At 38.8% G+C, this 13368-nt stretch overlaps 1 protein-coding gene across 2 annotated transcripts; it reads right to left on the reverse strand.

Annotated features, from left to right (window-relative positions):
* Window positions 1-1652: 1652 nt before the first annotated feature.
* sufu (suppressor of fused homolog (Drosophila)) lies at window positions 1653-12830 on the reverse strand. Of its 2 annotated transcripts, none has more exons than XM_044135790.1 (12): window positions 12473-12830; window positions 11986-12120; window positions 11584-11720; window positions 10648-10790; window positions 10158-10243; window positions 8641-8713; window positions 7238-7394; window positions 7037-7139; window positions 6493-6627; window positions 3164-3302; window positions 3010-3078; window positions 1653-2910 (listed from the first exon to the last, which is right to left on the reverse strand). In XM_044135790.1, the coding sequence occupies exons 1-12, from the start codon at window positions 12619-12621 to the stop codon at window positions 2821-2823; spliced, it is 1416 nt and encodes a 471-aa protein (XP_043991725.1). In that variant the 5' UTR covers window positions 12622-12830; the 3' UTR covers window positions 1653-2820. The 2 variants fall into 2 exon arrangements, with proteins under 2 accessions (XP_043991725.1, XP_043991724.1); XM_044135789.1 differs by having other exon boundaries at window positions 7238-7397; window positions 12473-12829.
* Between the last annotated feature and the right edge of the window lie 538 nt (window positions 12831-13368).

Below are 13368 nucleotides of genomic sequence, written 5' to 3' on the forward strand. Positions count from 1 at the left end.
AACTGCTCAGCCAACAGACAAAGAGTAGGGTGATGACTGTTTCAACTTTAAAGACTTCAAGTTCATCGCCAGGATAAATAATCCTTCAATTACTGAGAAAGGTATGAATAAACAATTTTTGATATGGTATCTTTGCAGAAAAACATCAATGATTTTTTTTTCCCCAGAACTACTTCTCCTTTTAGATATATTTATCTTTTTTAGAGACGTGCCTATTTCAGTTCCCATCAGAAACAACCTACTTGAGTCAATGAAAGTCATTTTAAAACCAAGTCTAACTGAGGTATGAGTAAGTGTGAGTGTAACTGTAATAAATTCACCAAAATTCTTAATTACATTAGTAAAAATATTTATTTGTGGTTTGACTAGTCCATGTATTTGTGAACTAGAGACGATCAAGTGCTAGTTTCAGCTTTACAAGACACTCACAAGGCACTGCAGCTTGTTCTGTACAATACATAGGAGTGACCAGCCACGGCTAGAAGAGAAGCAATAGGAAGTTGACTGAGATTGCACTTGTCTGTTTTTGGAAGCTGAACTTCCACCCACAGTCTCGATCTTTCTGCTGGCTCTAATAGCTTTTCTTCCTGAATTACCCTGTTTTTAGCTCCGTCCATCTTCCCATCAACTCTGACCAGCTTTTCTGTCCGTCCAGAACAAAAAGCCCTCCCACAGACCCTGGTGCCACCACCATGTGGATGATGTGTTCCTGGCTATAGAGGTAAGCTATAGCTATAATATAGCTATATATTATCAATAGGTATGATAATAACAGTTTCTCTGTCACCTGACTCAACCCTTACTGTGGGCCTCCTGGCTGATTGCCAGGCCTGCAGGTTCATGGGTAGATTTAGTGGCAACATTCACTCTATAAGATAATACATTCAAAAGTGCAGAATGAGATGCTCAGAGCTTGGAATATTAGATTTTCTAACACTGTTTTGTAACATTTCCACAATTTTAATCTTGCTGTTTTCCTTGTTCATCATGATGCTACTTGTTCCCCATTATTTTCTTTAGATGACTCTTTAAGTCGACTGGTTGCCTTGCTTTATTTTTAACTTTGGGGTATAAAGGGAGGGTGAATAAAAGTGCACACCACTCTTTTCCAGCTTTAAAGACCATGAATTGCTTTAATTCCAGGTTTCCACATTGTTTTCTGTTGGTTCACCACATAAAATCCCAATAAAACACATTGGAAAAATTGGATTTTGCAAACCACTAAGAGTTATTCTGTGTGAAAGTTTTCTTTCAAACAATGAAAACAAGAATGAGATCAATGTACGTATTTAAAATCCATTTACAGAAGCCTGTTCCTTGTTTCACTTAGTGTCTGGCAATCCCCTGCAGTCAGTCTGAACCTGAAACCTAATTAAAACTAAATACACAAGTTCATACAGCAGAGCTTAATAAAAAGTGCAAACTAATTTGCACTCATTAATATTCTCCACATCTTCTGTCACTACTAATCCTTCATAATTAAATTACTACCAACCCACTTTTATATATATATATAAATATATATATATTTATTTTTTTGCATACTTAGGATTGTTATTCATAAACTGTTGAACAGTGACAACACTGTGTCCAGCATAAGCCTTCAGAAACACACACATCCAACCGCTCACAAGAACCGAGATTCACAGCGCTTTTCAATCAGTGATCCTGATTTATTTGTGCAATAGCTACACTCTTTAATGCACTTAGGATTACAGCCAGCCGGTTGACTCATAAAACAAAAAAGGAAATTCAGCATCTAAACTTTTCTTTCATTATGAATGATAAAAAAACATAAATATGCCATCACATGCTGCATGAGAGTACTTTTACAGTTAAGACAACACCAAAATATTCGGATTTTACATTTCGTGTTGATGGGGAATGAAATAGGATGGTTGGCAGCTTAACCAGGTTTTTTTTCTTCTTTTAATTATGAAACAATGTGTTTTTTAAACAATCAGGTGCTGTATGTAAACGGAAAATAGCTTGTAGCTCAAGGCACTGAGGAGGTCCCGTGTTAAGATTCTGGAAGACTGATATCTTTTCTTTGACATTTCCTGAACACCTAATGCATTTCAACTTTAAAACTCACCTGGTTGCATGAGGAAAATAAATGTTACATGTAACACTTCGTGGGGTAAGGCTCTTGGCAAAGAGGGAGCTACAACAGCAGCGTGGGTAACCAAAGCTCTGTGGCTTGCTAAGGCAATGCTATTGAAAGATTTGAGACACAGACGGTACTGGCAGCCACAAACTTTGGTGTGAACACAAACACAATAAAAGAAAAATGTCCAGCATTTGTAAATACTATACAAAAAAAAAAGGAGTAACTGAAAACAAGACTGATAAACTGGTTTGCCATTTTAAGTCCCTTTTCTAAGGCCACTTGAATAAATAGTAGTGTTTCATAAAATGCAACCCAGTTATTGCTTCAGACAGTCTGATAATCAAGGATGCCGTGTCAGTGATGTATATTTTAGTTTTTTGTTTTGTTTTGTTTTGTTTGAGCAATACAAGCATCCCGTTTGCCTCGCAGCAAAGTTCTCACAGAACAACCATCTGAACAAGCTGGTTTGAGGCTGGGTTGATAACCTCAAGGAACCTGCGCCTCAGAGAGAAGTGGTGAACAATGGGCCTAGTCTGAGAACACAGTAACAGTCAGAAATGTGTGGCTGATCCCCAGGATCGTCCTCCGGAGCAAAGCAGTCCTCTGTGGATGACAGTATATTTCTACTTTTTTTTTTTTTTCCTGCTCGATTTGCCGCACGTTCTGGGAGCGATGCTATTGCAAAAACATTTGTCTGCATTTTCTCTGCCTCATTGCAATGGGTTATCAAACACGGAGTCTGGCAGGATGGAGATCTTCAGCTTCTTCTCTGGCCAGCTGTATTCCTTGGGTAATTTTGACTGAACAAAAGGAAAAGGACAATAGAGGTGAGACAGCTAAGCAAACTGAAAGTAAAACATGAAGCACAAAGTTTTTTTTTATTTTTTTATGTCATTTACCTCATCACGAGAGCCGAGCTCGTGTAAATCCCCCAGCATCTGCTCAACAAATTCTTCAGTCAGCAATATCTATGTGGGCAAAGGACAAACACCAGTTAAATGCTTTGAGTGTAAACAAATCGCACAAAACAACTCAGCCTGTCTATGTGCATACCTGAAGCCAGGGCCCATGCGCCGCATAGGGATGCTCTTCAGTGGCAAAAGCTCCTTCTACTCCAGTAGAGACAAACGTGATGGCCGTGTCTCCGTTGATGCTTTTATACGTGAAGTGTCTCCCGTGGAGTAACCTGCCCCTGCACACAATCAAATGCAAAACAGCATGAATCCTTTAGTTCATCCGATTACACACAGCTTCATCTGACCCGGACAAGTAGCAGGATTTCTGCAAGTTCTGACTTAATTAATTTCAGTTTCAGGTCTTCAAGATAAAAAAAATAAGTGAAATACAACTTTTTCATTATCTTCCTCTCTCCCTCTGACTACAGCATTTTTACACGCAGACTGCTGAATATTGTAACCTTCATAACAGTTCCTGTTGCCAGCTTTTAGTAATCACTATTTTATTCAGTTTTCAAGTCAAATCTCATAAAAGAAATACTATGGAAGTGAAAAACAATTACCCTATGTTTTGGACTATAAGGCACACAAAATCCCTATAGTTGCAAAACAAATCGGCAATGCTCCTTATATTCCAGTGCGCCTTATGTATGAACAGTGTACCGTATGTTTTACTTTGTCACTCCCCTTGATTGTCGAAGCATAATCGCTGCTGGTCAGAAACCTTGTGGAGTCAGCTTTCTATGCTGTCTAGGCAGATTTATTTTGGGGTGGCGAACTACTTCTCAACTGTCGTCCGAGCTTTCACAATGAACAGCCAAGGAACAGCAATGAGACTGAATCGGATGACAATGAGAGGGATCCGGGCTTGCTTGATGCCGCTATCGCCCAACTGTTAAATTCCAACACCGAAGGCGAGGAATTTGATGGATTTGTAGAAGATGAATGGTTGAAAAAGTGAGTGTACTTTTTTGTGCAACACTGACAGTTATTGTTAATGATTTGAATAAAGTCTGACTTATCCGACTACCGTATTTTGTTTCGCTTTATGCACCTTATAATCCGGTGCGTCTTCTATTCCGAAAAATACGGTATTTTGCTTTTGCTTCCTAAATCATTTATAGTGAGACAACATCAAAAGCAGAAATTTAAAACCATACCAAGCATGGCAAATGTTGATGTGTTTATTACTAAAATTGAGATAATAAATTTTTTGGGACGAGAATAGCAAATCTAAACCATTTTCAGTGGTAAAAAGCTCTAGCAAGCTTCCATTTGACCTGAGTTTGAACCTAAATGTAGAGTGAATACATCACTGGAAGTGTGTGGCGAGATGATGGAGATCGGAGAAGTGGAAAGATGAGAGCAGCACCAAGTCAACAGTCTGTTTACGGCTGCATTTCAGGAGAGCTCTACCTTGTGTGTTCAGCTGCTCTAGCTGAACAGACGGCCATAAAGCTGAAGGGAACAGTTGCTTTGACTGGTTAGTACAAACACGTCAAAGCAAAGAGTCAAAGTATCACATCGTTCCACAGAGAAGCTGTTCTGTTTTATTTAATTTTTAAGTGGAGCAACATAGCAGTTATCATCGCAATATCAATACTGGAACTGCAAAAAACTTACTTTGTTGCCTTAGTGTCAGGCTAATAAACTGTCATTTGAGGATTATAAGCCTGTACGGTTATGATACGTGGATTTTTACCACTCACTTTCAAAAGGCTGAACTGCTGCGTGATGAAGAGAATGCCACGAGATCAAAAGTGGATTTGCCTTGAGACAAAATTGACATCGAGAGTGACAACGAAAGAGAGGCTGAGGAAGTGTGTGTGAGGCTGTTCAATTGTGACTGAAAATGACGACTACTGGTTTTAGTGTGCAGGAGGAAGATGAAGACGGCGATTGATTGCTTTTTTTTTTTAAGCAGCTGTGCTACAGGTACTGTTGGGAAAAAGTACACATTGGACACATTTTATTAAAAGTAAAAAAATAATATTATAATGATAATTTCCAGTTTTGCACTGAGAACATTGGCCACAGCTTCTAGTAGCATCATAAAGGAAAACCCTGGCCTGATGTATGTTTTTGTAAACCACCATCCCAAAACTACTTTAAGTGGAATTATGATGATGTGACTTTAGATGATCTAAGGGACATTATGTAATCTGCTGGGTTTCCTTAAGACAGAAAACTTTTTAAGCTAACTTTAAAAGTGGGAACTTCTCATGCCAGTAAAGCTGGAAGCCCTCAGGACCATCTGCATCAGGTTTTATCCACATGTAAACGTCCCATATTTGGTGCTCTGTTGGGTGATGGTGCCTCAAGCATTTGGAAATGTGGCCTTTTGAGACAGTTTTTGTTCTTTGAGGTCTGCGCCCTTCTTTCTCAGATGTTTATTGGCCTGCAGTAGGCATCAGTGGGAGCCACACTGTTTTGGCTCAACCAATTTTTGTTCCTGAAGCCATGGGATTTTTTAAAAACATTTAAAATGACTGCCTGACTGTGCTCCAACACTGCAGTGAAGTCACTCTGAGAGCTGCTTGTGCAGCTCAACAATCCTGCCATGTTCAAAGACAGAAAGCCTTTTAACTTTTAGCCATGATGCCCGACCTTAAATGACAGAAACTGATTGATTTTGATTATTTAAGACGTAGTCATAAAATGTTGATCAGCTGAAGCTCCTAAGATTAAGATTAAAAGTTAAAGTCACTAACTCTGTCACCAGGAGTTTATGAATTATTAGTAACATACTTACTAGAAGGTGTTTGAATAAATATTTAAAGGTTAGATTACATTTAAAATATGTGCAAAAGCTGTACATAAACACAATGCTGAAGTTGGTTATGTGCTCTGAATCTTCCAATTATAAGGCTCAACTAAAGGGTGATTTCACAGTTTTTAAGGAGTCAAGTCCCTCTAGTTGCAATTTTTAAAGTGTCTAATCAGTTTTCAGCAATCCTGTCTAAACGTAAGTTCTTGATTTGTGCTGGAAATCTTCTCTCGGCTCACGGATGACATATTAGTTGTGTGTCTAGACAGTGACATACAACTTCAATTTAGGAAGTCGTTTTAAAAAGACAGCACTGTTTTTGTATTGGCACACTTTAAACTGGCTGCTCTCTCTAACACTAATCTCTGGTCCCTCTAGTATTAAGAAAGAGTCCTACAGAGAGAAAAGAATGGTTTATGAACACTCTTTCCAATACATCTATACCAATTTGTCAACAAAAAAAAAAATATATTTTGATTTACAAAAAGAAAAAAATAAAGGCAACTAGGCACAACTGCACCTTTGCTCAATTTAAATTGATGTTATCTATTATCTTCTCACAATATTTCCTTATCCTGAAACGAACCTTTGACCCATTTTTTCTACATTTCTACAAAAACGGTGAATTAAGTGTGTGAGTGGTGGCGTTTCGGCCGTACCGCAGACAGAGGGGCAGCAGCGTGCCAGACTCCTGGTTGAATTTCAGATGGACGCTCTCCAGCTGGCGAGTTCGGACCAACTCATGAGGAACGATGGCTGCTGAGCTTTCACTCTCCAAACTGTCCTTCCGACTTCTGAAAAAAACAAACAAAAACAAAACAAAAACAAAAAACAAGATAAATTGTAAGTGGGAGTCCCTAAGGTGACAAGTTTCTTGATGAAACTGTGGAAAAACTGTAGGTCAGGCGGGAAAAAGTGTAGGAAATGGCAGGGCTTTGTCAGCACATGGGAATGTAGACAGATTGCCTCACAATTCCTGTCATGGAACCCACTCTGCAGCAGAAACCCAGTTCTAGAGAACGGAGGAAATGAACAGAGACAAGCCAACGTAATATGCCGGTATCTTGGAAACAATGGTGATATCAGCTCAGATGTCAGCGGGGTTCTGAGTCACTGCGCATGAAGGAGGCATCTCTCTCTCTGGGGCCCACTGAGCTGAGCAGAGCCCATGGAAGTGTGTTGGTGTGTGGGAGGAGAACTCACTGAGCTCTGTCGTGGTTTTGTTTCTGGCTGCTGATGGGTGGTAAGGCCGCCTTGCTGTTAAACTCCAGTCCTTTTCTCAGGGTCTCTCTGATCTGTTCTGTGTCTGTTGAGTGGAATAAAAAAAGAAGAGCTATGAGCTACTGAAAGCAGCTTCCCACCTCAGTGTTTTAGATTTGCTCCTGTAGTCTTTAGATGTCGTACCTTTGTTTGAGAGCCGGCGAGGCTGCGACCCGATGCAGATGGATCGGCTGTCCTCCTCGTCGTCGTCTGGGGGTCGGCTCAGGTCATCCCACACACACTTGGCACTCACGCCGCTCAGGTTAGAGCCCTCGGTTTCAATACCCTGGTCCACTCTCTCCTGCTTGGATGTGCAACAGACATAGGCAAACATTAACACTAGCTTAGATGAAACTCACACGGGCCAAACATTTCAGAAGTGCATATCAATAAATAAAAAATATATATATAATCAAAAAGTTAGATTGATTTTATTCAGGAAGTGTAGCTCATTATCTGGGTTCATTACACACAGATCGGTATTGGTCCAGAGGGGTGGTTCATGCCAACTGATAAACTAAACATGTGAACAATTGTAATTATGAATGTGACAAACGGACCTGACTGTGCATGTGTGTGATATGTCAGGGAAGTAAAACTGGTCTGCTGATATCTCATCCTGTAATGCAGGAACATCAACACTATACTGCTTAGCCTGTAGCTTAACCATCCAAGCTCCGCGCTCGAGAAGAGCAAGGCAGGTTCTACAGCAGCTGACGGGAATGTGACGGGTCAGTTCCCAAACCCACAGGAAAATAAAAAATAAAAAAATAGCTCATAAAGGCGCTCGAGGGGTCAGTCCGACCTCTCTGAAAGAGTGGGAGGCTTAATTAAAGAGTGTGGTAACTTCTCAGGCGTTATTAGAACCTGATGGGACCATTCTGAAAACACTTGTGTTTCATGTTTCATGTTTAGCACAGACTGAAGGACAACTTCTTCCGCCTTTTTTTTTTTTAGGGAAATTTTACAACTCTGAGCATGTCACTGCTTTCATTCAGAATAAAGTCTGTCTTTGATACCTTTGGAAATGAGAGCAGGAGTCAACTCCTGATAGGATTAATTAATTGTGTGCCCATATGAGCGATCCATTTTTAATTTTTAATCTGAATAGATTTTAATCCAATCAAGAAATCTTATGTAAACATGGCTCAGCAGTTTCACCATGATTACAGAGGCTATAGGATTTTCAGAATTAAACATTTGTTATGTTTAACATAACAATATGTGTTGTTTTTTTGTAACACTCAAATTTTCTGAAAATGTCTTTTTCATTTAGATGCAACTAGAAATACTAAAGATTAACTGACCTCAATGCGGCTTGCAGCGTATCGCTCAATGTGACATGAACGTTTGACTTTTTGAATTAGATAGTGGAAATAAACGAACTTTTTGATGATATTCTAATCAAATCAATATGCACGTAGTAATGTCCAAACAATTCCTTAAGCTACTCTCAATTAATTTTTGCATTCATAATTTTTTTAACCTTCCACTAAAAGCAAAATGCAGGAGCAACTGTATGTGTGCGGATTTGAATGAAACCTTACTTGTAAATGTGGATCAATTTCAAAAATGGTTTCTCCTCTCCTCATGTCAGTGATGAGCCAGGGGCCGCCAGCCCTGTAAACCAGACAATCAATATTAACCTCAAGTTAAACTCGAAATTTATCAAATGACCAAAGTTTGCACTCCCACCTCACAACACACTAGAAGTGTAAGTGATATGGATTGCTTTTCAATACAAACTTCATTTAACAGGAGCTGATCTGAGCAAAACTATCATTTGACAAAAGAGAACTCATAACACAATAAATACTTTTTTTTTTCTTTTTACTCAGAACTGTGAATTTGTCCAGCTGTTTGGTTACTGTTTTGCAGAGCCAGATGATTTTTATCCATCCCCTCACAAAATGAGCTCACATTGGCACTCACTACATTCAAAGTGTTTCATTACCAACACAGTCCTTCGTTTTGACTCATCAACACCCACGTTACTGAAAGAAGAGCTTCTCTGTCTTTCAACTTTAACCTTTTCAGTTATGAATCAGAACATTAAATTGGCATCAGATCATAGTTTAACTCATTAGCAATGCAGCAGTTATTTTTGTTGGGCTATGACACTCAAATTATCTACCAACACAATGCGTCAGATTCATCTGAACAGTTATGAGATAAATTAACGCCCACACACGCCTACTTCTCTAGGTAAATGTTAAAGTTCAGATTAAATATTTAAAGGTCTAATTTATTGATACAGGAACTTAAAACTGTAGCACAAAAATGAATTTAAGGCATACCAAACACACACCCAGCTGCAAATAGGTTGAATTTACGTTTAAAAGGGACTAATGTCTTTTTATTAATTAATAATGTAGCAACAAATTATTAACCTGAACAGTGCAGCAACTAATGTTTCTCAGGTTCTTTAGAATAAAACCTACATCTTATATTTTGATATTCCTTTAACAGCATCTGGCGTAAAATACTTTTTGCAGCCCCAAAAACTGCTTAGGAAGAAGTCGGACAACACTACAAAGAGTTCCAGATTCCCATGAAGTGTGCATGCAGCACACTTCCCAGATCTTCCAATATAATGAGGTCACATTTAATCTGCAGGAAGCAAGTTCAGTCCCAAGACACCCCACCCAACAATCCACAGACTTAAATATCTACTGCCAAATGTCCTGTAGCAGTTATTTCAAGCCTCCTTTCAATATTAATTCAACAGCTGAACAGATTGCTTTTGCACATCAATAAGACATGCAAACAAAACTCCTTGCTTTCAGCAGCTGCAGTTAATTTTAAATTTCAGCCTCAAAAGTATTATTCAAACATATTTAAAAAAAAAAAGAAAACAAAGTCTGAATATTTATTTCCAGAAACTGTTCAAACTTTTGATTCCAACATCCATAATCCTAAGAGCTGATAGTGCTGTTTTCAAGAATTTGTTCTAATTTAAAGCAAACATAAGCAAACTGCATTAAATTCTATAAACTAGACAAAAAGCTATGCAATAAATCAGGGTAATGCCTGGGATTTTTTCCGCTTCAACAGTTTTACTTACACTTGGATTCCACGCATCAGCTCCAGGATGCCCTGTCCATTCCACTGCTGGGACGCCTGCAGCTCTTCTGCACACACGCCCACAATCTATAGAGAGCGCAGAATTTCATAAAGTGTTGTAGGAACTCATGTTTCTGCTTATCGTTTTCTTCCCCTTTTATTTATCAGACTTGATGCACCTGATTTCAGGTAAAAAAAGCAATTTGAACTGTGCATCTACACAGACTCTTTAATGTATTTCTTTGTGTCATTGGGAGCTACGGAGGTTAAATCTGCTGGATTTCAACTCTGTCTGGATTCCGGAACCTTGTGCTTCTCAAACTAAGTGCTACTTTTTCTTCTGTCGGATAAAAGGAACGGCAGCCAACGTTTGAAAGCATTGAAAGGAACTCATCCAATCTCCTAATTAATTACGACTCCCCAGCCTCTTCTCAAGGCTAACGCTGTATGTATAGTGAAGTTGTTTATTCATGTGAGGTACTGAAACCCACCTGGAGAAAGCTGACGGTACCAAACGGAGTCTGGATGGGGTGTATCTGTGGGTCTTCAGTAAGCAACATGTGCTGAATGCGAGACTCGCTGTTATCCAGTGGACTGTGCCATGACACGTGATCCCCGCTACAAAATGTGTTTTCTACAGAAACATAAAAAAGAGAACATATGTTTCATAAAATGAGAATTGCACTCATCTCTATTCTTAATTTCCCTAAGGTGATAAAGAAAGAGCAACAATAGAAGAAAAGTGAGAGAAAAAGAACAAAAAGAAGTGAAAACAGGGATGAAACTGGGGTCCAGATGTGGAATGAAACGCATTAAAAATGGATTTCCATCTGACTGAATCTGTCTACTTGGGAGGTAATAAACACCCTGTCTAGAGTGGAAAGAAAACCAAGGGAGAGAAGATGGCCAAGAATCAGCATTCAGTTAACTTAAGGGCCCACCCACAAGCAAATTGACCCCAGCTGGAAAGCAACGCAAAGAACCTCAGATGTCCTCTCTTTCTCCAAGATTTTATTTAACTTCTCTCTGGTCGATAAATTACATTTTTGGACATTAAGAATCTAAAAAAAAAATGACCTCAAATATTATATTATATAATATTATATCAAAGGCACGGGGGAGGGGGGAGGGGGGAGCACAGGCAACAAGACTTCCTGGGAATCTGAGGTGCTAATGACTCTTCCATCCAGGCACATTGAAATATATCAGTCGAACATATTTTAAGACATAATATCTCACAAAAGCTAGAAACATGCATATGGAAGCAGTTCTAAAATAAAAATTATCCAGTGAGTCTAATAATGGCTGAGCAAACAAAAACAAATAAAAGTCCAGAAGATATTGTTGATTACTTTAAAACTGCGGGAACTTTTTTTTTTCCATTGTACTCTTCATCAACACCATTTTGTAAGATTTCTAAATCTTACCTGACTGGAAGACATAGCGAGCCAAGCCTTGCATGAGTTCTGCAGGCCACGTTGGAGGTGCTGTCTCTCCTGCCTCTCTCTTGAGCCTGAAGGTAAGTTCAAACCCAAATCCGCTGGGCCCGTCCGTTCCTGTAAATCTGGAAGAAAAGAAAAGTGGCCTAAGAACAACAACAGTAACTGCATGTTTGTTTAATCTTAAGTGCAAGGGATTGCTAAAGTCACAATGCATGTCAAAATCAATAAACTGCCATTACAATAGGTGGTTATCATGTAAAGTGTTAACCTGTAATTATGTGTGGTTCCCCCCCCCCACACACACACACAAAATGCATTAGTAAAAATTAATTAATTAATAGATATCAATTATGTCAAATGTAGAAAAATGACAAAAAATTAACTTACTCGTGGACCCGATTATCTCCATACAGGTCACTGAGTCCAAAGCTTACATAGTGCCAGTGTTCCTGGACGTCCTGAGCCGCACATCCCATGTTCCTATACATGCTGATGTAGTCTAAGGGGTCTGGTCCACCAAGCCTGGGAAAGGAAAACCACTGACCATGTAAAATTTTCTTTTTGTTGTCAGTGGACCGAGCTTCTACAACAGCCGATTTCTTCTTTCTGAACGCTTTAAACCACAATATGAAACTATAACTAGGATTAAGATTGGTTTCATGTGTAGTGTTTATACCAAGTTTGTGTCGTTTTGAACTTGTTTTCAAAGGATATTCCTGGATGTTTGTTAGCTTAACTGTAAACGTTAGCATTGTGCGCTAAGCTAACTTAATGATATTTCTTAGCCTTTGATACACAAACTTTTTCTACTATTTGCTAGAATATCAACTTATGACTATAACTCAGACCAGCTACAGCATATCGTGTTACCTACCAATATTTAACAATGGCAGTAACTTGCAGCGGGTTGGCCTGATCGGGGTAAAGTCGCCGACATTCCCCATATATAGCCTGCAGTCCGGGAGGAAACAGTGGCACCAGCCCGTGGGCTTGCGCACCACTGTTAGGCCGTATTTCATCCATACTACGGCCTCGAATAAACCGGGTTGTTCTCTTAAGGTAAAACCAAAGTGTATGGAGTTTGTATCGGTTCTCCCCGATGAACAAAAGTAGTCAAAACTACACCATAAAGGTCCCAGAAACAATAGGTCGACCTCTTTGCTAAACTCTTGTTGCTCCTTCTACACAAAAAAAGCTCTAACAATTGGTTGGACAAGGAGATCTACGTCATAATACTGACGGGGAGTTTTAACCAATAAATATGGAGTATAGGATTAATGGATGATTATGATTGACTGATTCGTTGTGAGTGGGCGTATCCAGTAGCAGGATTGGGACGGTGGGTTGGGCATTGAACGTGTCGAAGCTTCTCCGGAAACTGGTCGTTGTAATTCGTGGCGGTCGAACTTTTCATAAAGTATATTAAGCCCTATTTATTAATTGTAAAAAAGAAACAACTTCCCTTTTGGAAATTCAAATTAAACATTAATTAAAGGTATTTGCAAGGAAAATAATATTACGTTGTAATATGATTAAAATGATTAATAATTATGTATAATTATATTATAGGAAATAAAAAGAAGCAGTCGTGTTCGGAATATTATTTAACCCTCCTGTTATGTTCCGGGTCAAATTGACCCGTTTTAAAGTTTAAACTTTAAAAAAAAAAAATAGTTGGAAATATTTTTTTTTGCTTGAAACTTTTTCTATTTATCTTAATAGGCGCACTCTACATATAAATTGAAAATTTATTCATTTTACACATGTGCA

This window comes from Gambusia affinis, linkage group LG13 (assembly GCF_019740435.1).
Source record: "Gambusia affinis linkage group LG13, SWU_Gaff_1.0, whole genome shotgun sequence".
Lineage (NCBI taxonomy): Eukaryota > Metazoa > Chordata > Actinopteri > Cyprinodontiformes > Poeciliidae > Gambusia > Gambusia affinis.

What these genes read in the sequence shown, in the direction of transcription:
- sufu (XM_044135789.1), bottom strand. Translation starts at nt 12,621, where the DNA reads ATGGATGAAATACGGCCTAACAGTGGTGCGCAAGCCCACGGGCTGGTG. An exon ending in AAATTGATCCACATTTACAA is followed by an intron (nt 7,398 to 8,640) that starts GTAAGGTTTCAT and finishes TGCACATCCAAG; the next exon opens with CAGGAGAGAGTGGACCAGGG. An exon ending in TCGCCGGCTCTCAAACAAAG is followed by an intron (nt 7,140 to 7,237) that starts GTACGACATCTA and finishes TCCACTCAACAG; the next exon opens with ACACAGAACAGATCAGAGAG.